The 23,675-nt window shown below is 42.3% G+C and overlaps 1 protein-coding gene and 1 long non-coding RNA gene across 9 annotated transcripts in view; one reads left to right on the top strand and one right to left on the bottom strand.

Moving 5' to 3' along the window:
- The window catches only part of dok6 (docking protein 6), a 38,381-nt gene that overhangs the window by 12,277 nt on the left and 2,429 nt on the right, over positions 1 to 23,675 (top strand). Inside the window, exons 2-9 of one of the 5 annotated variants that reach the window (XM_029842555.1) lie at positions 5,035 to 5,142; positions 12,977 to 13,091; positions 15,942 to 16,061; positions 17,960 to 18,149; positions 18,493 to 18,631; positions 18,870 to 18,885; positions 19,285 to 19,386; positions 21,791 to 21,848. In XM_029842555.1, the coding sequence (XP_029698415.1) occupies positions 5,035 to 5,142; positions 12,977 to 13,091; positions 15,942 to 16,061; positions 17,960 to 18,149; positions 18,493 to 18,631; positions 18,870 to 18,885; positions 19,285 to 19,386; positions 21,791 to 21,848 (848 nt within the window). Of the gene's footprint in view, positions 1 to 5,034; positions 5,143 to 12,976; positions 13,092 to 15,941; positions 16,062 to 17,959; positions 18,150 to 18,492; positions 18,632 to 18,869; positions 18,886 to 19,280; positions 19,387 to 21,790; positions 21,849 to 23,675 lie in introns of all 5 variants that reach the window. The other 4 variants (XM_029842558.1, XM_029842557.1, XM_029842556.1 and 1 more) reach the window with 4 other exon arrangements.
- On the bottom strand, positions 3,884 to 5,557 carry LOC105418639 (uncharacterized). Of its 4 annotated transcripts, none has more exons than XR_003889741.1 (4): positions 5,498 to 5,542; positions 5,252 to 5,263; positions 4,998 to 5,172; positions 3,884 to 4,290 (listed from the first exon to the last, which is right to left on the bottom strand). It is a non-coding gene; the product is annotated as an uncharacterized lncRNA (long non-coding RNA). The 4 variants fall into 4 exon arrangements; XR_003889740.1 differs by having other exon boundaries at positions 4,998 to 5,177; XR_003889738.1 differs by lacking the exon at positions 5,252 to 5,263 and having other exon boundaries at positions 4,998 to 5,177; positions 5,498 to 5,557.

A 23,675-nucleotide genomic window follows, 5' to 3' on the forward strand; every position in this document is an offset into this window, starting at 1 on the left:
CCGCAGCACAACCCCACCCCCATATGAAATTGATTGCCAGAACCGGGGTCTGATATGGCCAGGCCTGGTCTGTCATAGTTCATCAGGCAACATCATCACCAGGAGAACACTATCAAGTATACAGAGCAGAGCGCTTCACATGTGCGGACAGAGACCTGAGACTTTGGGAAATATAGCTGAACATTCGTTCTTTGTTAATTTTCTTCAGAACCCTGTTGAATTGTGGCTCAGGCGTCTACATGCCAAGTACCTGCTCCGTTCTCAGAGTTAAGGGGATCCCTTGATTGAAGTACTCTCATGTCTTGTATTGCTTGTAGGTGTGGCAGTAATCGTCAGCTCAGTTTGTGGGCCGCATGAATCATCTATAGGGTACAAACCCAGTCCACATTTGTCCATTTTTTATGAAATATCTGACCCATAATAAATGCTTTGGTGCCTCTGAGTCATTTGGATTGTGTTTCAATATTCTCTAATGCAGTGAAGAATCTAACAGATGATATTTTTAGTCTGTGCGTTGATTAGTCATTTACCTGAAGCAGACTGTCATTGGAAATCGCTTTTGTCTTCAGACATTTCATCCAAATGAGTGATTTCTGCCTGCGGGGGAAGAGAGGGCTCATGTTTTATTGAGAGGTGAGATAGTTCTTTAAATGGCAGAAGTTTGATAATGCTCTCTGAAGTGAATAGACTTTTTGTTCAAGACCACTTGGAGAAAATGACTAAGGCTTCAAAAATGGCTCATTACTGAGGGGCAGAATGTGCCTGACTTTCTCACCTCCACAAAGCCCTCAATTATGGTTCGTAATGCTCCCTGGCCTAAAAGTCCAACCATGTCAACCTCTGATGCTATCTATGCATTACTACTATTACTATGCACAAAGGTATGTTTTAAGTTCCTATCAGTCATGGCACTCTGCTTCCCTCTGGGTTTATGTTTGAGCTCTATTTCCTCTTCTGCCTCCTACAAACAATTAGCTCAGTTGTGTTGCCAGTGGAAGTCGGTGAATAATGGCATGAAAACTACTTTTACAGTTATTATTTCCATTATTTTATCAAAGAGACTGGAACCATTGCAGGAAAGGGCTTGCATTTATTTTTCCTTCCAATCAGTACCACTGCTCTTGTTCTTTCAGGATATTTGCATTAGAACTGAAGTACTGGGCCTGTTGACCAAATAACAGCTTTAAAGACACAGAAGTAAAATTAGCTGCTCTACACATGTACTACATGACTACACATGACTAGCACATGCATAGTCTCATGTGCTGTACATCTTTTAACATGCAGAAGTGAATTTAATACAAATCTTTTGATGTCACTTTTGACGACATGTTTTGATCTCCTCACTTCAACATTTCCATGTGACTGTATTTCAAGAGGTGATTCTTTTTTTTCTTCCATTTGCTTTCTGAAACATCAGAAGTCTGTGCAAGTGTGAAAACCACACACAAAGCCGATGACAGACACTGTATATATCACCAAAATGTTGTGGGTCTAAGGGGAAACCTGTATTTGGTAATGACTTTATTTTATTGTATTAAAAATTCTTTTTTCTTTCAAATAACAGTTAATCTGCCCAGAGGTGTAAATATAACAGCTTTGCTTGATTGGTAATTAAATGGCCTTATGATCTAATTTACACTCTTGATATAAAAAAAATGTTAGATACATTTTACTTTTGTAAATAACTGGCAATGGGCTATTATTGCTAACCTACTTAAAAGAGATCGATACGGTTGTTTGGGGGGGGGGGGGAGGGGGGGGGGTCTTGGTCTATGGGAATTGAATTACAAAGGAGGTTCATTAAGAAAACGTGTGATATAAACCTTCACACTGGATTGCTGCATATTAATGTTCACACAAAATCATTAAAAAAAAAATGCTAATGTAATGCATTTGTTTATTTTACTCATTAATAAAGATGACACCATCCACATGCATGGCAGACAGACTATGTTGAAAGCATATTTTTTATCTTAAAAAAATAAAAAAAAAAAATAAAAAATCACTCTCATCCTGGGTTAATGAAGTACTACATTTTAATGACCGGGTCTGATTTGAATTGCAGCGGGCTTGGTGGGATTGAATGAGCTCATGACATTACTGCTTCAACTCTTGCTTGTCTTATTTTTGTGATGTTTGCGTTCTTCCGAATGCTTCAGCGTGACTACTGGTTAAATTATTTTGCCTTTTGAATCAAGGCTGCATTTGACCTGCCGATGTGGAGAGACGCTGACATAAAAGCCTCCCTCTGCTGTCATCTCCACTGGCTCTGCTTTTTACACGGTAATCGATTGCGCTCCATTGCTACCTCTGCAACAATGACCTCACATTTCACCTTTCTACAGTTTATACAGAACGGAGAGGAAGCAAGCAGGAGCAATAGTCCAGTCTTTAATTAAAAGGAGCAGTGTAAAATGGGCTTCATCTATAACCTAGTGACACTACTTTGGCCATACCTCCATTAACTGGCTCCTATAGAAATCATTACTCAGTGCCTGTATATCACAACAGCATCAGAACCAACATGATTCACAGAATAAATCCAAGCACCCGTTTATCGTATCGATAGGTCGTTACAGCAACATTTAAATTTCTGGCCAGTTGATCAGAACTTGGTGTTGTGAACATATTTCAGAGCATTTTCCAGTCCAACCTACAGTCTCTTTGACTTCATATTATTCCCAATCCCAGTGGTCATGCTTCTGGAAGGACTGAATGAGGAGATGGTTGCTAATGTAACTTTTTAAAATTTGCCTTTTAAGATAGATTGACAGGGATCTTTAGATCACAAGACAGGTTTCTTCTTGGTAAAGGCCTCATTTTTCTTATATAAAAGGAGGCCAAATGTAGTTTTGTTTGTAGCTTGCTAAAAGCCTGGGCCATTTCTGTGTTTCTGTTGCCTTGCCAGCTTTGTTCAAAGTTAGAGGGTCGGTGGAGGGGCCGCTTCTTAAACACTTAATTAGAGGACAAGTCAAAGAGATGGTAACAAAGACAAACTAGAATGGATTCATCGTCATCAAATAGTCTTTTCTGGTGAGTTTTGTGCCAATTGGTATAATCAGCGCTGCACTGGCAATAAATGAGTTGCAGCAAAGTAGTTGACAGGCTCATTCATGTCTTCGTAATTACAATCAGTGTAAGAGTACCTTTGAATCAGAACCAACAGCAGCAGCAGAAGAATGGGACCATCCTTGACAACACTGAAACAGGCAAAATTGAGCCGTCTTCATTCATATCCCCTTGTTCTCATTATGCACAGGCTATCTCACTGAGCCGCTTTTGTGGTTGTGTAATTACTTAATCGGAGCTCTACAAGGGTAAATTACTTTGTGTGCGGCAAGCAGGCAGCATTACTTTGATTTTGGTCCCCAAAGGAGAATCGGGACGAGGTTTAATTTTTACAGATTCAAAGTTGCAGATGTGACAATGTGTTAGGATGCGATTCAGGCGGGACCCGTAAGCAGACAAACCACAGCTGACGGCGTTAACACAAGACTTTAACTTAGATAACTGCATGGTGAAAAGGTGTGCGAAGTACAGATTGTTCCTCCGAACTTAGGAAGAGATATGAGGAAAAACTGAGAAAGTTATGGAAAGGGATGGAACATGAGAAGTTACCATTGGCCCACATTTACTACAAAGCTGATGAAATGATCAGACGCTGGTGATCGGGAGGCAGAAGCATTTGAATAGTTGATTGGTAACCAGCTGCAGGTGTGACGGTCACCAGCGACTGGTACTCAGGTGAATCCACCACGCCCCCTAGTGAGAAAACAAAACACAAACAAAAGGCACCAACACACAGGCCATGACAGAATGGCCTTTGTCAAAAAGGGATTCACATCATTGTTTCTGCCAAAGCTGCACTTTTGTTTTGTCATTACAAGCCATTTTATATTTTTAATAGTCACACCGTATGATTATGTAATATTTCCAGGACTCCTTTAAGGTGTTTTATGGACACTTCAGAGCATGATCCACAGCGCATTAGAGGGTGTTTAGTGCACTATTAGGTTGGGGTTTTTTTTTTTGCTTGTTGTAATGGGCCTGGGAAACACTTAACTGGAATAGAGTCTTGCGTGACAGACCAATAAGGACCCAGGGATCCACTTGAGTCAATTACTAAAAAGTGCCAAGTTCAGCTCGGCAGGCCTTTTATGAAGTGCAGCAGCTGAGTAAACAAATTAATTGTACATTCACGCATCCAACACAATCAGGCACCCCAGAGCCATCGTTCATCAGGCAGAGTGATAGTGGCTGTCTCTGCCAGGAAATAGAGGGATCCCACTGTTTATAAAAAAAAAAAAAAAAAAAATAGGCAGCCACATCTAGCACAACACTTTCCCCTTCTCAGCTGATCTATCCTCTCAACAGATTCTTTACATCTTTTATATAAAGCTTTTCCTGGAAAGTGCTGACTAAAACAGATGTATGACACATATTGTTGGAAGTGTAGAGTAAATCAAAGAGACAACAGAAATATTCTCATTGTTGGCTAAGAAAAGAAAGGGTATGTGCAGGCTGCAGCCAGTCATAAGCATTAGTTCAACTGGAGAAAGAGTCTGAAAGTTGGTCAGCTCAATGGGAATTCAGTAAGGCACAGAATCAAATATTCAGTTTTCTATGGCATTAACTTTAAGATTTAAAAAGATACCAAGGGAACAGGTTGCCTGATGTATTCTTTATCTTCCATTAGTATGTTATGATACATGTTTGATGGGTAGTTTTTAGGAGAAAAAAAAAAAAAAAAAAAAAAAAGCTGCTAAATTGGGCTTTTTTTTCCCCCTGTTTTTGAGCAATTTGATTACACATCCTTCACTACCCTGTTAAATAAGCCCGTTATTGGCACCATTAGTCCTTGTCATTTGTTAAAGTCTTAGCAGAGCGCATTTAGGCCTTATCTTTACAACCATAAGATTTTGTGCATGGTTAGAGGTATACTAATTGGTGCATTAAAGGTCTGAATCTCAAACCTTCCTGTAATACTGATTCACCTCTTCCTGTCTCAGTGATGTCATTTTCTGTTGACAGATCTTCCGAAGGTGTTGGCTTGTGTTCAAGAAGGCCTCCAGTAAAGGACCTCGAAGGCTGGAGAAGTATCCCGATGAGAAGGCAGCATACTTCCGTAGCTTCCACAAGGCAAACACACCACAGCACCCACATCTGTTGCTGTACTGACAGAAAAACACATTTTAATGTTTTACGTTGCTGCTCCTTTACTAAAACAAACCATACTAAAAACAAATACCTTTGCATCAAACTGTGACGGGTATGGTATGGACCCAAGTGCAGTACAAAACAGGCAATGAACTGATGATCAGTTAACAGGTTTATTAACTGCAATCTGGCACACAAAAAACAGTTCGAGGGCAGGCAGTGGACTTGGTCGAGACAGGCAAAAGTTCAGTAACCGGGAGGCAGGCAGAATCATGCAAACAATCCAGAGGGAGACTGGCTGAGCTCGTGGTCAAAACAGAAGAAAGAGTTAATTTACCAGGGGTCAGGCAGAACAGGCAGGTCGTACACAGGCAGGGTCGATACCAGGAAGACAGGCAGGTAAACGCTGGAAGGTCTTGCATTGCAGAGAACAATCTGGCACCGAGTGAGTGTGAGGCTGGAGAATATATATTGGTAGGTGAGCTGATTGATGAGTGAGAGCAGGTGTGTGGTCAGTGACTGAGAGTGGGTGTGGTGATCAGAGGGTGTGGTGTGAGCAGGGCAGTGGAAATGTACTGAGTCCATGGGCTGGAGAAGAGTGTGACACAAACATTCAAAGAAACCCTTTTTTGCAGTTCAGATGTTGTAAATATTAAGTTGTGGTTACCGAAAAACGGTTTAAAATATGGCAACATTAAATGGTAATGAGACCATTTCAGTCAATGGTTGCACAGCGCAATGTGGCTAAAACAGTTGTTATCTGCCGCCAACAGACACTCGACGCAGTTTAACTGAACGGCTGGTTCGGGCCTGGATGGTTTAAAACCAAAGGTTTTTTGCACAAAGTTCAGTGTGTGGATGCTCCCATATGGCCAAATAGCTGGAAGCAGCAACACAGTATTTTCTGCACTATAATTTGAGTCCGAAATACAAACTTTTCATATGACATTGACATTAAAATGAATGGAAATAAAGTTTACTGTAATTCCATTGCATAATATAAGAAGCATAACGTCACATGTACCAGTAATAGAACATTTTAAAATTTGGGTGACTGAAAGAATCCCAAAGTAAATCATATGTTGTTGGTTAATGCAGCCTTGCCTCTTCTGGTCACTGATGATGACGCTGCCTGAATCTCAGTCTTCAGAGGCCCATTTGAAAATGCTCCTTTTACAAAAAACCAAGGAGAGGGAGAAGGAGAAGGAGAGAGAGGGAGGGGGAGAGGAGAGGAGAGGCACAGAGCACAGAAACACACACAAAAATATGCTATACAGCGGGTCAGCGGGGCCGGAGGTCAACATGCAGCTCCGAAGGCGGCGATACCTGTAAATAAATAGAGAGGGGAGGGGGGGGAGAAGCAGAAAAACTACACAGGAATCAGCATAACTAGTCTGCTTGATGAGGAGGAGGAAAGGAGAGGAGAGGAAACCATGACCCAGTGGGGTGACAGAGGCCTGTCAGGTGATCATGTTTCCGGACTCCGGCAGCCTTGGCCTATAACAGCATAGCTAAGATGTGACCTAACGATTAGACGACCCCCTAAGTATGATAATTTGTCTATCTATGATAGTAACAGGAACTACAGAATTAACAACAATAAGCTTTTTCAAAGAGGTAGGTTTTAAGTTTGATCTTAAAAGTAGCGATGGAGTCAGCCTCCCGTACCTGGACAGGGAGCTGGTTCCATAGCAGGGGGGCCTGATAGCTAAATGCTCGGCCCCCCATTCTACTCCTAGAAACTCTGGGAACCACAAGTAGACCAGCATTCTGAGAGTGGAGCGGTCTATTGGGCTGATAAGGTATCACTAGCTCTTCCAGGTAGGATGGAGCTAGGCCTCTGAGGACCTTGTAGGTCAAAAGAAGGGTTTTAAAAATTATTCTAAATTTAACGGGCAGCCAATGAAGCGACACCATTACAGGAGTTATGTGATCTCTTTTGTCAATACCTGTCAGAACTCTAGCTGCAGCATTTTGGATCAACTGGAGGCTTCTTAAAGAGTTGTTTGGACACCCTGATAATAAAGATTTACAGTAGTCCAGCCTGGAAGTAACAAAAGCATGAATTAACTTTTCAGCATCATGCTGCGTCAGGAGCTTCCTGATCTTTGTGATGTTCCTCAGGTGAAAAAAGGCACTTCTAGAGACTAATTTAATGTGTGAGTTGAAGGAGAGATTTTGATCAAAAGTTACTCCTAGATTCCTCACAGAGAGACTTGATGTTAATGAGATACCATCTAGAGTGATCATGTGATCTAATCTATCCCTGAGAGGTCCAGGACCAAACACCATGACCTCAGTTTTTCCTGAGTTAAGGAGGAGGAAATTTGAACACATCCAGGACTTTATGTCCTTAAGACAGGTCTGGAGCTTCACACTGTCTCCTCTGTTTTCATGGATAAATAAAGCTGAGTGTCATCAGCATAACAATGAAAATTTATCCCATGCTGCCGAATAATGTTCCCTAAGGGAAGCATGTACAAGGTGAAGAGGATTGGTCCAAGTACAGATACTTGAGGAACCCCATAGCTAACCCTACTGTATGAGGAGGGAACACCATGGACATGAGCAAACTGGTATCTATCAGATAAATATGATCTAAACCAGTCTAGTGCTGTCCCTTTAATCCCAATCACATGTTCCAGTCTATGTAACAGGATGCTGTGATCAACTGTATCAAAACTGAGGTCCAGCAGAACCAGCATAGAGACCAGTCCATGATCTGAAGCTATGAGAAGATCATTAGTAACTTTAAGAAGTGCTGTTTCTGTGCTGTGATGAGCTCTAAAGCCTGACTGAAACATCTCAAACAGGCTGTTTCTCTGCATGTGCTCCAGTAACTGAGTCACCACCACCTTCTCAAGAACTTTAGAGATAAAAGGAAGGTTGGATATTGGCCTATAATTTGCTAATACGTCAGGATCCAGTGATGGTTTTTTAAGCAACGGCTTAATCACTGCCACCTTGTAGGACCGGGGTACATAACCTGACACTAAAGAACCATTGATCTGGTCCAGGATAGAACTGCCTATCAATGGTAAAACATCCTTCAACAGGTGTGTTGGGATGGGATCTAAAAGACACGTGGTGGTCTTGGATTTCTGAATTAGCAATGACGCCTCAGAAAAATATATAGGGGTGAAGGAGTTTAAGGGCTCGTTGGAAAACCTGTATGTTCCCACAGTCAGCACATCTGGTGATGGTCCAGTTGTAGGGATGGCCTGGTTAGCTTTTTCTCTGATAGCTAGAACTTTATCAGTGAAGAAGCTCATGAAGTCTTCACCACTAAGGGAAGAAGGGATACGCGGATCTAAAACACTGTGACTCTTAGTTAATTTGGCCACAGTGCTAAAAAGAAACCTGGGGTTGCTCTTATTTTCCTCAATTATAAAAGAAAAATAAGCTGTTCTAGCCTTACGGAGGGCCTTTTTATAAACTAATAGACAGTCTTTCCAGGCTACATGATAGCTGTCTATTTTACAAGAATGCCACTTCCTTTCCAGTTTTTGCACTTTCTGCTTGAGGGTCCTGATATGTGAATTATACCAGGGGGCACACCTCCTCTGAGTTACTATTTTCTTTTTCAGGGGGGCAACAGAATCAAGCGTGATTCTCAGTGAGGTTGCAGCACCTTCCGCAATAGAGTCAACCTCAGCAGGGCTAAGATTATAATGATTTACCCCTGGGGAAACACACAGTGGTCCTGGGATCAGCACAGGGATCACTTCCTTAAACTTAGCTACAGCATTATCTGAAAGACATCTGCTATAGTAAGACTTTGTTCTGAGGATAGAAGAATCCTTAATCATAAATGTGAAAGTGATCAAAGAATGGTCTGACAGGAGTGGGTTCTGAGGGAACACTGACACATGTTCTACCTCAACACCATAAGTCAGAACTAGATCTAAGGTGTGGTTGAAGCTATGAGTTGGTTGGTTTATCTGCTGGAGGACACCAACTGACTCAAGTAATGAAATGAAGCCATTTCTAAAGCTGTCATTTACAACGTCTACATGGATATTAAAGTCTCCAATGATAATGACTTTGTCCGTTCTAAGGACCAAGTCAGATAAGAAATCAGAGAACTCAGAAAGGAACTCTGAATGTGGCCCAGCAGGGGGGCAATATACAACTACAAACAAAAGTGGCTTTTCTCTCTTCCAGCTCAGATGGGTGATGCCAAGAGTCAGGTTTTCAAATGAACTGGAGCCATGTTTTGGTCTAGGATTAATTAATAACTTGGAGTGATAGATTGCTGCCACTCCCCCTCCTCGACCAGTAACATGAGGAATATGGTTGAACGTTAAAAGGAAACTGAAGATGGTTGGTGATGCTGCCCATGGATCTTCATGCAGGGCATGCGCAGCAGACAACAGCCGACGGTTTCAGTTTGCAAACTGACCTGGTGGATTGAATTAGAGTTAGTTGATAAATCAGACAACACTGGTTGCCAATCATGAATGAGAAGCCAGGATGTTTTTTTTATTATTTTAAAATGCAGCACCTTTTTGTTTCCCAGTGCAGCATTTTGAAAGGTTAAGGTAGTCTGGGGTGGTGGGGGTATTTCAACAAGTGGCAGCTAATTCCAGCTGAGACCCGTATCCATGCAAAAATCTGTCCACCGATGGAGCGAGAGATGAATTAACAAATTAAATATGTTTTGCAACCTCATCCTCTCCTCTAGGGCATTTCAACCCCTTTTAAAAGAGCAGAATATAAATATATCTTCCCATTTGGAAGCCTCTAAATGATCCAGTTACTGGCGAAGCCAATCCGCGTTAAAATATTAAACTGTGTTTTATTGTAATTAGGGAAGAATGGCGGAGATTTAGCAGCTTTGTAATTCTGAAATTTCTTTCACTGTGTTACAATTCCCATATTTTCCACCTGCTTTAGCATCAGCAGCAGATTGCAACCCAAGGGTCTCTCTGCCCACTGCATTGCGCTGTCACACTGGGGGGGGGCTTACGTCCCTCCCCGCATGCCAGCACCGGGTTGAGCAATGAGTGCACGCATGCACTAGTGCACCTGGTAATGCATTGTTGCAAAGATCAAGGAAAAGGTCCCGTCTGAGGCCTTCTGTCAATGTTGCTGTGAAAGGAAATAGGCTGCAATGCACTGGACATTTCCCTCTTATTTTTGGTGCTGGAAACTTATTTTTCAGGGTACTGAATTTCTCACACTCATGCTGATATAGGGAGAGACGTCTCATACAAAAGTCAAGCATGTTGATGAAGCTCCACAGTTGTCTATTTCCAGCAGCGGAACAAGTGAATCATCAACAGTAGCATTATTTTCTTTACAATTCTTGTAATCTTCTGAGATCATCCATTTATTTGTGATCCCACTGCAACCAGTCTGTCTGTCCTCCTCTCTCATTTCCCATTAGCTACTTTTCCTATCACCGCCAGTCAGTTTATGCCAATTTACTCTGATGTCGCAAGTTGTGGCTGGGACATCAAAGACAGCAACAACAACTGTGTTGTTTCGGTCTGTCTCGGGCTCAGCTTCCTGCATGTATCTGTCCTGATGTGCTACAGAGAATATATGAATCCAGACAGCATTAAATTCATTCTGGATCACAAAACTTTTTTGGTATTTTTCTTTGAGGTCACTGAAAAACAGATGTAACATTCACAGAAGCTGGGAAGTTCAACGGTTTCTTTAAATTGCTCTCCAAATGATCGACAAGGACATTCATTATGAAATCCTTCTAACACACTGAACCAGCTGTGGGAGTCCTAAATATCATTAGTAAATTTCAGATATTGCCTCTTGTATGTGAGCGCACAGCAGCACCAGAGAACGCTTAGTCTTCTGAGCATATTTAATGCAGTTATTTTAAATTTAAAAAGAAACAGTAGAGGAGTTGAGGAATAGGTCTCTTCACAGATTATTCATTTTGCTGTAGTGCCTCAGGCTGGGAATGCACCCAAAGCTCCCTCCCTCAGATGTAGCTACACACTTGCAGTTTAACTGCTGAACCCATACAAGTGATGAGAACATTCTTTGCTTCCAGATTCTCACCACCGGCTTTATGGAACACTATATGTGCACTCATCCTGCCTGATGTATACTGGATCTTTGCAGGAAATGACCCTACTCTCCTATGGAATGTACAGATTCTATATTTTAATGTGTACCGTATTTTCACGACCATGAGGTGCACTGTATTAAAAGGCGCAGTCTCAGTTATGGGTGCTATTTCTGTATTTAAAACATATATAAGGCGCACCGTATTATTAGGCGCATGCTGAAACATACAGTAAAAAATAACAACGGAAGTAAAACAGTGAGTTTCGACATATTTATTGAACAAAATATTCATTCTTCCGCCACAAAACCTTCAAAGTTTTCATCTTCTGTACCTGAATTAAACAGCTGCACTATTTCAATGTCCAACATCCCGAATTCCTCTTCTTAATCATCTGAATCGGACTCACTGACCGGTTCCGGTTGAGCGTTGATTTTGTGAAAGCTCTTACAATACATGAAGACGGTATCATAGCCCATGTGTCTACAATCCACCCACATATGGTGGCATAACTTGCCCGCCGCTGCCTCATAGTCTTTGTGAAGGAGTGTTCGCCTTCCGTCATCCAGCGCTCTGTCCGTTTCCGTGGCAGCCGAGAACCACGGTGAACGACGACTTCTCATGCCCCGTTGTGCGTATCGCCACCGTGCTGGTCCCTTTTTCTCCACTTTGTAGGTCAAAGGGATGTCAAAAGTCAGAGGGATCTCATCCATGTTGGTGATGTGGCTGGGCGCGGTTATCTTGCGCGGTTATCTTCCGCAGTAGGTGCGGAAGATGGCCGACCTCTCCTAGTAGTCCGCTGGCAGCCGCTGCCCAACAGTTGTCCTTGCGCATATGGAGAGATGCCGCCTCGAAAACACTAAGAATGCTCGATTGCCATTTTTCAGCCGCATATTCGATGGCCTGCAGTTGAAAGTAAGCCTCATTCATACGCGTCTTGGTTGACCGGCGCCATTTTAGGGGATCCTTACGCGTAGGTGTGCCGCTAATCGATTGGCGGAGCGTTTACCGTAGTGCACCCACCAAAGGCGCACAGCAGATTTTGGAACTCACAAGGTGTTCCATATTATAAGGCGCACCGTCGATTTTTGAGAAAATCTCAGTGTTTTAGGTGCGCCTTATAGTCGTGGAAATACGGTAATAATATTTGTCTTTTGTTTTCCTCACCTCATTCTTGGAAAAATCTTAGTGTGTAAAGCAAAATTGTGTCTGATGTTATCCATTGAGGGAATCTGTGGCCCACATATGTTGTGGGTGTTTAGGTTTGGACATTTAACCTTAAACAATATGGCTTTACTGTACGGGCATGGGGCCCAACTAATTCATTCCCAACGGCCTGGCGCAGTGCCCACAGATAGCACACATTGGATAATGTAATAGTCCTTATCTCCAGGAACACAGAGAGGATTGTTGAACAGAATGGCCCGTAAATGCAGGTGATATTTTATGAAATGCAATCTTCCCTCCATCAGTGTCCCGGCGAAGTGATTTGGTTGCTTTTGATTGTACGCCATGATAATGGCTGAATATGCTGTTTTGAGGAGAGACACTCAAAGAAATGGATGCAAAACAAATACGGGGTTAAAATAAAATATACAGGGACAAGTCCTTTAATGGAGCTAATATTATTGAAATAATGGGCCTTTTTTTCAATAATTATCATGTTTCTGGTCACATCTGACCTGATTTTAATTTGCAATTGCAAATTTATGCTAGAATGTTTCACTTTTCTAAGGAAAGCCCTCAGATGTGATGATCACCTGCTGGTTTTATCTCCTTTAGGTCACTGAGCTGAACAACATCAAGAACATTACCCGGATGCCGAGGGATGCGAGGAAGCACGCTGTGGTGATCATCTTCTGTGACGACACGTCCAAGACATTTTCCTGTGATTCAGGTGCATCTCTTTTCCCCTTATTCAAAATTGAGACAAGGCTGAAAAAAGGGTGTGGGAGAAGTTTAGAGCTATTATTTAAATAATTTTTAAAAAGATGACAATTGGAGGAAGAATGAGAAGTGAGAGGCAGATATTGATAGCACAAGGTGAAAGAGGCTCTGGAGAGCTCTGACTACTCCAAGTCATGCTCGTTTTCTGCTATACAAGAAAAATGATTAGAGCTTTTCCAAAAAATTGACTTTAAAGTTGTAAAATACAATGCCGGGCATCTTTTGTTTGGGATTTTCAGCCCCATTTATGAACTGTAACAACAGCAATTGCTTCACTACGTGGACAGAAAGCTAATTCCTGTGATCTGTGGATGGTTGGTCTGCTCCTTAGTTGCAGATAAATGGAGCTGAGTGAAAAGGAAGCCAGGGGCTATAAGGGAAGCACCTTAATGTGCACGGATGAACTCATCTTAACACCAACCTCCTGGATGTGTATGCACGTGCCTGTTTGTAATGAGCAAATACTTGTTGATGGAAAAGAACAGAAAACCTCAGGGTGAATATTATTGACCCAAAAGCAGTGAACTCTGCCTTGCCTTTGCTCTGTTTCCCATGATAACTCACTCTCATGTCCACAGGCTCACCTACCCGCCAACATATGGACATCAGATTGTGTCCACATGATTGTGTCCACTGGTATCAAGTTGTCCTTCAGATCAACTTAGCCTCCTCTCATATGCACATGAAGAGAGACATAAATGTGATCATTTTTCAGGATATTTTGAACACAGTGTAAACCAATATGCCCAGTTTGGTAACTGGTATGCATCATCCTCATCTAAAAAAAAAAGGTCATACTTTAAGCGAAACAGTCTAATGGTTTTGGGATTGAAGCCATGCAATGTGACTGATTATGGTTATCATTTTGTATTTTCCTAGGACAGGACTAAATTTTCAGGTCAGGCTCTGTGTTGAGGATCTTAACTAGGTGCTAATTAGGTAAACTGGGTAGGTAAACTCCACAACGTCTCAGCTCAAGCGGCGCTATGCTGTTTTCCACGGCGCCGGTGAGACAGGGAGCTGAACAATGGCCAGCGACCCATCCTGTGTTCCAACAGTTGCCCGCTTTCGAGTGAAGGTGATAAATGTGAGCTGCAGCGCAACCTGTGTTAAAACCTCATATTCCACCACAAAATTGAGGCAAAGGCAGTATGGATTTCATAACTGCTGCATTGAAAAAACAAATGCCTTCCTCTCCCTACACACACTTACACACACACACACATCCTTCCTCTGCTGCCTCTATGCTGATAAAGTGTTAATTCAGATTTGATTTTCCGCTGTGACCCTACAAGTGTGGAAGTTGTAGAGATGCTTAAAGGCCACACTAGCTCTGAATGTGTGCAAATTTCTGGTACTGCCTGTGTGAATGAGGAGTCTCAGGCAGGAAAAGATATGGATATGTAGAAACTCCGTATCTGTCAGCCGTCCTCAAATAAAGCAATTGACTTTTTTCGACTCTAAACAGTTTTTCTGGCTTAATAGGGAGGAAAATTGGTATTCAAACAAGAGACTGCCATGCAGAATTTCAGATTTGTTTCAAAAGTGTGTCTCCACTGGGCCTCCAATTAAACAGATTCTCCAGATATCTGCCAGCTGTCAAACACTGTGTAGATCCAAGTGGAAACCAGGCTACCTTCAACAGTCAGTAAACACGCTAATTTATTCCATGAAACATTTAATCCTTTTAAACAGTAGCTCAGGGTGTTTTGCTTTGTCGGGAATTTAATCAGCATTTTCTTTTTTTCCCCATCTGTGTTTAGACACTATTGGATGTTTAGTTATGTTCTGAGATGTTGTTTAAGCTGCTTCAGTCTACAAAAGAACTGCAACACCAGGGAACATTTGTGCTCAGTTCCAACTATTTGTCTCAGACCAGTGACACAGGACCAACAGTTCACACACAGGTTCCCACAAAAAGGGATCTAGAACTTGAGATCAGTAAACCAGGAACTATAAACACAAAACATGACACCAGCAGCACATTTGAGGCTTAGACATAAGACAGTCCAGCACCAGCAGACCGGAGAGGGGGGGTTTAAATACACAAGGAGACAATCAGATGCAGGTGAGACACAATTAGGGTTCAGACAGCAGCTGCAACAGCAACCAAGGTGGATCCAACGCTCTGTTATTTAAATGATTTATTCGAAAAGTACTAAAATTACACATACGCACACACACATACACACACATATACTTATATATACACACACGCACACATGTATACATATACTTATATACACACACATGCATAATTATAAATGCACACGATGATAACGTGTTAATTATTGAGTTTGGCTGGCAGGACGGTTTCTCCCTGCTGCGACTAGACACTCCTTAAAGATCCATATTTAACAGCAGAGTGGAATCATGTTTCTTCACTGACAAACTTTATTTTGTGTCATGAATCCACATTGTATCTTTTCAAATTCACAGCTTAGAGCATGAAGCCTGCTTTCATTTTCCAAAATAGCTTATTGATTGTATTTGAGTTGTGACTGAGGCTTTGTTGTTCTAGCAGAGCTCCGTAGAGTCAACAGATTTGAAATCATGTGTTGGAGGAGGGAGAGAAGATGTCACCAGCTTCCTCTTATAATCTCTGCAAAATCAATGGTATAGATCCACCCCTCCCTCTGCTATTAGTTCTGCTCATATCACATATATAAAGCATTTTATCTGACAATAAATCTTCTACTGAAGGCTATTGAATACAGATAAAGGCTGGATTGAGCAGCCTGTGCCTGCAGCCTGTCGTGAGGATGGTAGACAGGCATTAACACTGTGTTTCTCTTTGCAGAGCTAGACGCTGAGGAATGGTGTAAGCTGCTGTGTGTTGAGTGTCTGGGCTGCCGGCTCAACGACATCAGCCTGGGAGAACCAGACCTGTTAGCAGCAGGGGTGCAGCGCGAGCAGAACGGTGAGTGCCCAATTAGATCCTGCTAACACAGACATTCAGGGTCAATCTCTCTCACTCCGCCGGCTATCCAAGTAGTCACCGGTTGCAGTCTGGACCCATAAGTGTTAATGCAGGCAAGCCCCTCAGAGGGTTAGGGAAGCAGAACAATTACTGTCCAATTAGGCCTGGCTAATAAGAGCTTTTTTTTTTGTCAATATCTGATCCACAGACCTCTAACAGGCTTTTGTTGCGGCACCAGATTCAACTGTGGGAGTATGTTCAGATATTTGTGTGTGTATGTGTGAGCACAGGTCACAGGCTGTGGTTGGGACTCTGTTCGAGGCCTAATGAGAAGTGCTGTGCATCACTGGCTTCCCTTATAATGAAGCTTGTCACAGAGATGGATGAGATTATGACTCCTAGAGCCATGTGGAAGAAATACGCACTCCTTCTCCCTCCACTTACAGGAAATGGAAAATAGAAAAGAGAAGAGACAACAGGGCAGCAGCACCGGCGGAGCTCATTCTCTGCGTAATTTGTAAACCAGCTGAAGAAATTGAAAAGGCAACAGGCAAAGAACAGCAGTTCAGGGTTGTAAAAGGGCGAGTAATTGAAAATAATTTGCTATCCATCAGCCCGTTTGAGTTCACTGCGTCCGTAAAGGGAAACTTTCTCCTCTGTGCTGCAGTCAGCCAGCTAAGTGTAACCACGCAGTTCATCCGTCCTGCAATTTGGCACCCGAGTTAAATTGAAGGTGTTTTTTGCCAGCAGAGTGAGCCAGAGACTCTGCTCTGCAGTAGAGAACAACATTCTGTGATCAGGGTTCAGTTCATGGCCATCGGTAAGCAGGAGGGACAGGTAATTAAATCTGAGTTCATTTCTTCGTCCCATTGTATATTCCCCACTATCACATTATCATTTCCAATCCGCTGAAGACACATTGCTTATTTTGAATCATTAAACATAATTGGTGAAAACGAATGCACTTTACATCATACCCCCACTCTCTCTGTCTTTCATCCTCCCCCCTGGGAGTGTCAACAGTTCAAACTCATATCTTTGCCAGGGGTAATTTAACATTCTTACACTTGCCTTACGTCCAATAAACCCCCCCAATTATTTTATTATTTGGCATATTTTAATAGAAGGTTGTGTGTTTAGGGCCAGCAGTCTCAGAAAATGTCACATTTCAAGAACGGGTGAAGCTGCATTTCAAAGCAACCACGTTCACGTCGACATTATTGCATCAGTGAAATGTTCAAACGGAGACAAAATGAAGTGTTTCTCGGTTAACGTAAAGCTTCAAATCACAGGTTTAAAAATGAAAATAGGCTGGTTCCTTCTGATGTCTGGTGCTCTCGGCTTCCCTGCTGAGCAGCAGCTCTTACTGCAGCTACAGTATTTATTCCATTTGATGTTTCGGTGTTTAAATTAGAGGTAAAAAATGTGTTTAATGAAAAGACAATGTCTTGTGTGTTAAACCTCCACATTTTTCCACTTCCTGCACTCTTTAAACAAGCAGATTCTTGTGATATTTTATTGTTTCATGTTGATTTGAAGCTAACATTAAGGTCCGCTTCACCACAAAAAGATAGTCAGATTCTGGTGCTGGTGTTTAATCTCAACCTGCAGAGTGTCCATTAGGTGCTGGAAATTTTAAAAATGACTACAATTGTTGTAAATAAAAACAACTACATAGTTTGACTTTGTTTTACTATATTTTGTAGTTACTTTTCCTCTAATTGTGCTAAAAGCTCAGAACAACTGCAGGCAGACAACCAGATGACCACAGGCAGCTAATTTGACCTGCCAACACCTTTGAAGCTCCAGTAGTCTCCTAATGCTGGCTGCATGACATTAAATATGGGATAAAATGGGAATATTTCCATCTGCATTTCTTCCTCATATTTTTTTGCCAGAGCGTTTCAACGTGTACCTGATGCCCACCCCTAACCTGGACATCTACGGCGAGTGCACCATGCAGATCACGCACGAAAACATCTACCTGTGGGACATACACAACCCTCGCCTCAAACTGGTCATGTGGCCCCTCAGCTCGCTGCGACGATACGGCCGAGACTCCACTTGGTTCACGTTCGAGTCTGGAAGGTAGGTGTGCTGCAGACCAAGCGAGCACTGCTTGTTTTCTGCAAGAGGATGTGTGACTGAAGTGCTGGCAGCAGCAACAGGGAAGAAGAAATCTGTCAATAAGTGATGGAAAAAAACTCCAAAATATCCCAGGATGTCGACAGTTCCCGCAGAGCACTTCAGGCAATGATGTGATGGGTGCGAGTGCATCCCTTTATACATGCATTGTGTCTCCTTGCACACGTGCCCGTTTGACTTTAGAGGCTTAGCACATTGCTGCACATATATTCAGCCATGCATATTTGTAAATCAGCGATCAAAGTGTGCGCGCCTCTTCCCGTCTCCGTGTGTGTTTCTGGCGCAGGATGTGCGACACAGGAGAGGGTCTGTTCACGTTCCAAACTCGAGAGGGGGAGATGATCTACCAGCGAGTCCACTCAGCCACCCTGGCCATCGCCCAGCAACATGAGAGGATGATGGAGGAGATGGAGAAAAGCTTACAGGTACATCCGTGCATTTGTGTGACGCCCATGGCGTCTCAGAACAAAGCAAGGAGTTTTTGCAGGCAAAAAACAGAAATCTTTTTGTATCTGCAACATTTGATTGAATATAATTAATGAAGCCACACATAAACACTGTTTCTGCCTGGTGACTTCCCTTTGACACCCCATGGATTTGGCCTTTTCCTCCTCTCTTTCCTCCCTTTCTCCACACCATCATCCGTATTCTTTATTTATGTAGGCTAATCTGGTGTTTGATGAGCCTTGACCATATGCTGATGCTTTGGGAACATTTCCAAATAAAGCATATTAGCATTCCTGCAAAAATATGGCACAAAAATCAGTTTTCAGTTTGTGTTTTAAGAATTTTATAGCAGAATCATGACATATCTCATACGTTCCAGGCCAGATGCTGTTAACTTGCAGCTTTCATTTACACACTGCAAATAAAAGTAAAAAACAGACAAACAACATTTTCTCCAGCAATGAGTCACTACCATAATCCCAAATGTAGTTTTATCCCGTCAGCCAAGCGCAAACATGCCATTCAACCAGAAACCCACCATACAACACACCAATTCCCCCGCAATCCCCTGCCACTAAGGACTGACAGAAAGTGAAGGACACTGTGAGTCCTCTCTGTCTGTTTCAGATCCACTCCAGAGAGACGCTAACCAGGTCCATCTCCCTGCCACGCAGTGCCTACTGGCAGCACATCACGCGTCAGAACAGCGTGGGAGATCTCTACAGTTTCCAAGGTACAGCCACGGAGTTAGCAATTACCATGCGCGCCATTGCTAAATAAAGGCACGGAAATGTACAGAAGCCTTCCATTGAAGCGACAGGGAGGAGCACTGAGACTTCAGCAGCAATTTTTTCCCAACAATATATCCATTGAGCAAAAAACAAGCTACTATCTTAGCTGGGAAGAAGCACTTTGATTGTGATTGGGTTACATTTTGATGAGTGAAGCCAGCTCTTGGAGGGGAGTTGTTTCTGTGTTTTTCCACTGGGAATCTCAAACAACAACATCTGGTTTGACACATAATCGTCATCATTTTGGCTCATTAAGAAAAACACAGCCAGCGGCAGAAGTGGAGATGTGGGTCAAACCAGAGATGAGCTCAAAGAAGACAAGTTTGTAGTTCAATCGTCACATACTGTACTTCTCAAGTTGTTGCTTTCAGCTGGTCAAAGATGCATTTCTTTCTCTTTGACTTTGTTTTCCTGTGATGTAGACCAATAATCCAAACTAGATTACAAGAGGCGCAAAACACATTTGTGCGTAAAGGAGTGTGCGTGTGTATCAGTGTCTACATGTAGGCCGGAGGCTGGAAGGTGATTAGTGAGCTGATGAGATTATGCTCTGTCTGTGGTATTAGTTGATTAGTAGAATTATCTGAGAATTACGTCCTTTTGGCTTTCACTGATAGAGCGGAACAGAAAATCCGGTAAAGATGAAAGTTACTCTGATGTCGCCATTTTCTTTTGAAAAGCTGAGTCCACTTTTTTTTTTTTTTGATCATCATGTAATTGTGCCCTGACGTGCTTAAAAGCAGAAATATGAATCTTGCACTGCAAACTTTAAGATGCTTTCATGAAGATTTGATCTCAAGGTCATTATTTATAGGTCCAGTCTCTCTAATCTTCTTACACTCAAACAGAGAATCTTTCTCTCTTTTTCTCTCTGTAACTCTTTTTTTCTGTTACAATAAAACTCGTGATTGCTCGTGCGCAATCATGAGTTTAGTTCACCGTTGTGTTTGAAGATAGCTATGATGCCAATGATTCTGTGTGTGTGTGTGTGTGTGTGTGTGTGTGTGTGTGTGTGAGAGAGAGAGAGAGAGAGAGAGGAAGTGAACTATTAATGTCATGCAGCCTTAGCCATCCTACCATTTTGTGTCTCTACTAGAGGTTTTTGTAGGATGGATCAGGCATGTTCTTTTAGTGGCTTCTCAGATCTCCAGCTCCAGCCAACACATTCGTAAAGGTGTTAATAGACAAGAACCAGCAGTCCCTTTACAATTCCTGGATACACAGCTTTTGTCTAAATTCCCACCAGTAATTAGAATCCCTGCCATTGAAGTTCATCCAATAATGTCTTGGCAAACTAACACATCAACATTTCCTTGGTTTCTGCTAAAGATTGTCAAGGTTTCCTGTTCTAAAAGGTTACTGCTGGTTTGCACCGGAATTTGTACGCTGGAATTTTATATTTCACTGGCAGATTTTTAAGATAGCTCTCGTCAAAGAGCTGCCAAACATCAAAGCAAGCCGCAGGAGTCAACGCCAGCCCTTTTACCCTCTTCATCTGTCTACAGCATTGGTGGAATGGACCGCAACTACTTCCTGTCAATCAACAGCCCAAATATTTTTCAGCCCCTAAACATGGAGGTCCACACATAACTGCAATAACTGCTACACAAGGTCACCTTTTTGTGAATGTAGAGCTTAAAGAACTCTACACTGTTATGTTAATTACAACTTCAATGCGGTCAGAAAATAGGATTTTAGAGCATGACGTCTGCGTACTTTCTCCTTGGCCGTGTCCCTGCATGAATGATGAATATCCAATCAGCACAGTCAATTTGCTGAGTCATGCCTGGGTTGCTTTAAAATAGCCAGTGGGTTTGTGGGAGGGGGGTAAAGAAAAACATTTCCTGGTGGCGTAGAGGTTTATTCACCCAGTTGTGTATTTTCAGCAGTTTACAGGAGGAACTGCGTCATCCATCACATCTGTCTCACTACCATGGCTACCAAAAATGTAAAACCAAACCAAAGGAGGAGAGGAAACTGTTTTAATCTCCAGAAACAACAGTGCATCCACTTCCTGCTGTATTTCACCTCTACTGTCCTAATGTTATTCACTCTTTTGCATTTCAGTCAAACTGCTGTTTCCTCCAGTTTGCTGATGCATACAAATAAGGGCACTTTAAAGTTTTCAAGTTGAGAAAAAGGACAGCGCCATGACTCTTGGAAACGGTTCAATTTCCCACACTAAAAGAGTGCTGGTATACTTTCAGCAGACTGTTTAATATATGGTTTTGTCATTTTGCTCTGTGGCATGTACACGCTCCTCTTCTTCCCCGCGTTCTGTGATTGTGCGTGGCAGGATTAGCAATTCTAATAGAAGGGAGTGCTGTTGTGTTGTTTGATCGCCAGGAAGTGATACGAGGGGATTTCACCAAGAGGGGAGCTGGAATCAAAGTCAGAGAGGACGGTAAGACTGTCTGAAGTGCAACAGGCGACAAGGAACGTGGTAGATGCGGGCGAAAGTGGGGTCCATGAAAAATTCATTCCATTCACCTGTTTTGATCTTTTTTGAGAGAGAGAGAGCTTGGAAAGTTTTCGCTGCATTTAACAAATTGAAAGTGGCTCATTGTTAAGCTGCTTTGGCCTGATCTATTATTCATTCCAGTCTACACAAGCACACAGACACATACGCACACACACACCTGAGTAGTAAGCAGTTCTGTGGTCGTCACTAGGATCCCATCTGGGTGACCACATTATGAGGAAGAAAGGTACAGACAGTTGTGTGGACACTCATATGCAGGATGGACCAGCAAGTATACTGTATCTGGTGCTATGTGTTTGTGTGTGTCCGTGTGTGTGTGTGGGGGGGGTCCCCCCTACCTGTACTGTCTGCTCCGGCCCAGCCACTGCCACCCCAGACCAGATTGGCTGACATGACCTTCCCCTGGTAATGAAAAGCCTCTGACAAATCACTGTCTGCTCCTTGGAGCAGGACAGGGGAGGAAGAGCTGACACCATCATTTCTCCCTTTTGTTTGTTTTCCGACGCACTCGTCCGCATTTCAGGCTGCCGTCACAGAGTGCCACACACAGGCGTTGCTGTGCTACGGCTGCAGAGATGATGAGATCTGCCTCCCTCTCTCCTCTGTGCTCAGCTGCTCGTCTTTTTTTTTTATCAGCACAAATTGGCCTTGGTTGAGGGGAGGGATTGTATTGCAAAGATGTGAAAAGGATATGCCTGGTTGCACACCAGTCGTTTCAGCAATCTATTAAGTTCAAGGGGGAGGAGAGATAAAGTGCCCCCCTTCCCCCTTAGTAGACCTGTAGTATTTTTCCAGAACACGGACTGAGCAGCATTCAGAACGTTTATGGAGCCTTCTCTCATTTTTTTCCTTATTTTAGCAAGCGATAGATGGAAACAAACTGAGGCAAACACGCATGTGTGTGTGTGTGTGTATATATGACTCACCTATTATGGCTAGTTCTGTTTTGGTCTCATGGTTACTCCCACTCCAGCCCCTCTGCTGTCTCCTGCCAGTTGCTCCTTTAACTAGCATCTAGATTCTAGAAAGTGAGTTTTCTTGTCATTAGCGCTCTTCATCGGCCCGCACGTCATATTTGACCACAGAGATTTGTGTTATTATCTCTGCTCACTGATCTCCCTGACGTACACGTGCCCTTGACATTGAATTGAGGCCGACAGGCTGTCTTAATTGTTGCATTAAAATTTGGAAATTAAGTTTGATAGACTTGTTTACAGTTAACAGAAAAAAGTTGTTTTCTTGGCTTTTTCTCGAAACTGAGGACCAAGTTTTCAGTTTTATTTTTTAAATGTTTGTGGTGAAATATCTTGGTACTGCAAAGAATCTCATCAAATTTTGAACAGAACTTTATAATTGCATCTTGGATTTTAGGACATTAATGATTTAACACTAATTAGTAATCAGTTATCTTTAATTAATCAAATTTCATTAATCTGTGGAGGTATCTGCTTTATTCCAGCCCCTCATTTGCTACTTCCAGACACATTATTCTCAACCTACTTAAATGTTCTTGTCTCCAAAAAGTAGCCTACTATAAATTTAATGGCCCCCCAGTGGCACAGAAGAGCCCCCCAACCATGAACTAAATGCTAACAGCAGATTAATTTACATTTTGGAGAAATCAGACATTGTTTTATGAAATTATAGTGTCACTCTGAAAGAAACTCTTTATATTCTTATACTATAATAGAAGTTTACACTTGCATATTATTACGTAAGAACCACCTACATCTATATGTTTTTTTTAGA

This window comes from Takifugu rubripes, chromosome 10 (assembly GCF_901000725.2).
Source record: "Takifugu rubripes chromosome 10, fTakRub1.2, whole genome shotgun sequence".
Taxonomy (NCBI): Eukaryota; Metazoa; Chordata; class Actinopteri; order Tetraodontiformes; family Tetraodontidae; genus Takifugu; species Takifugu rubripes.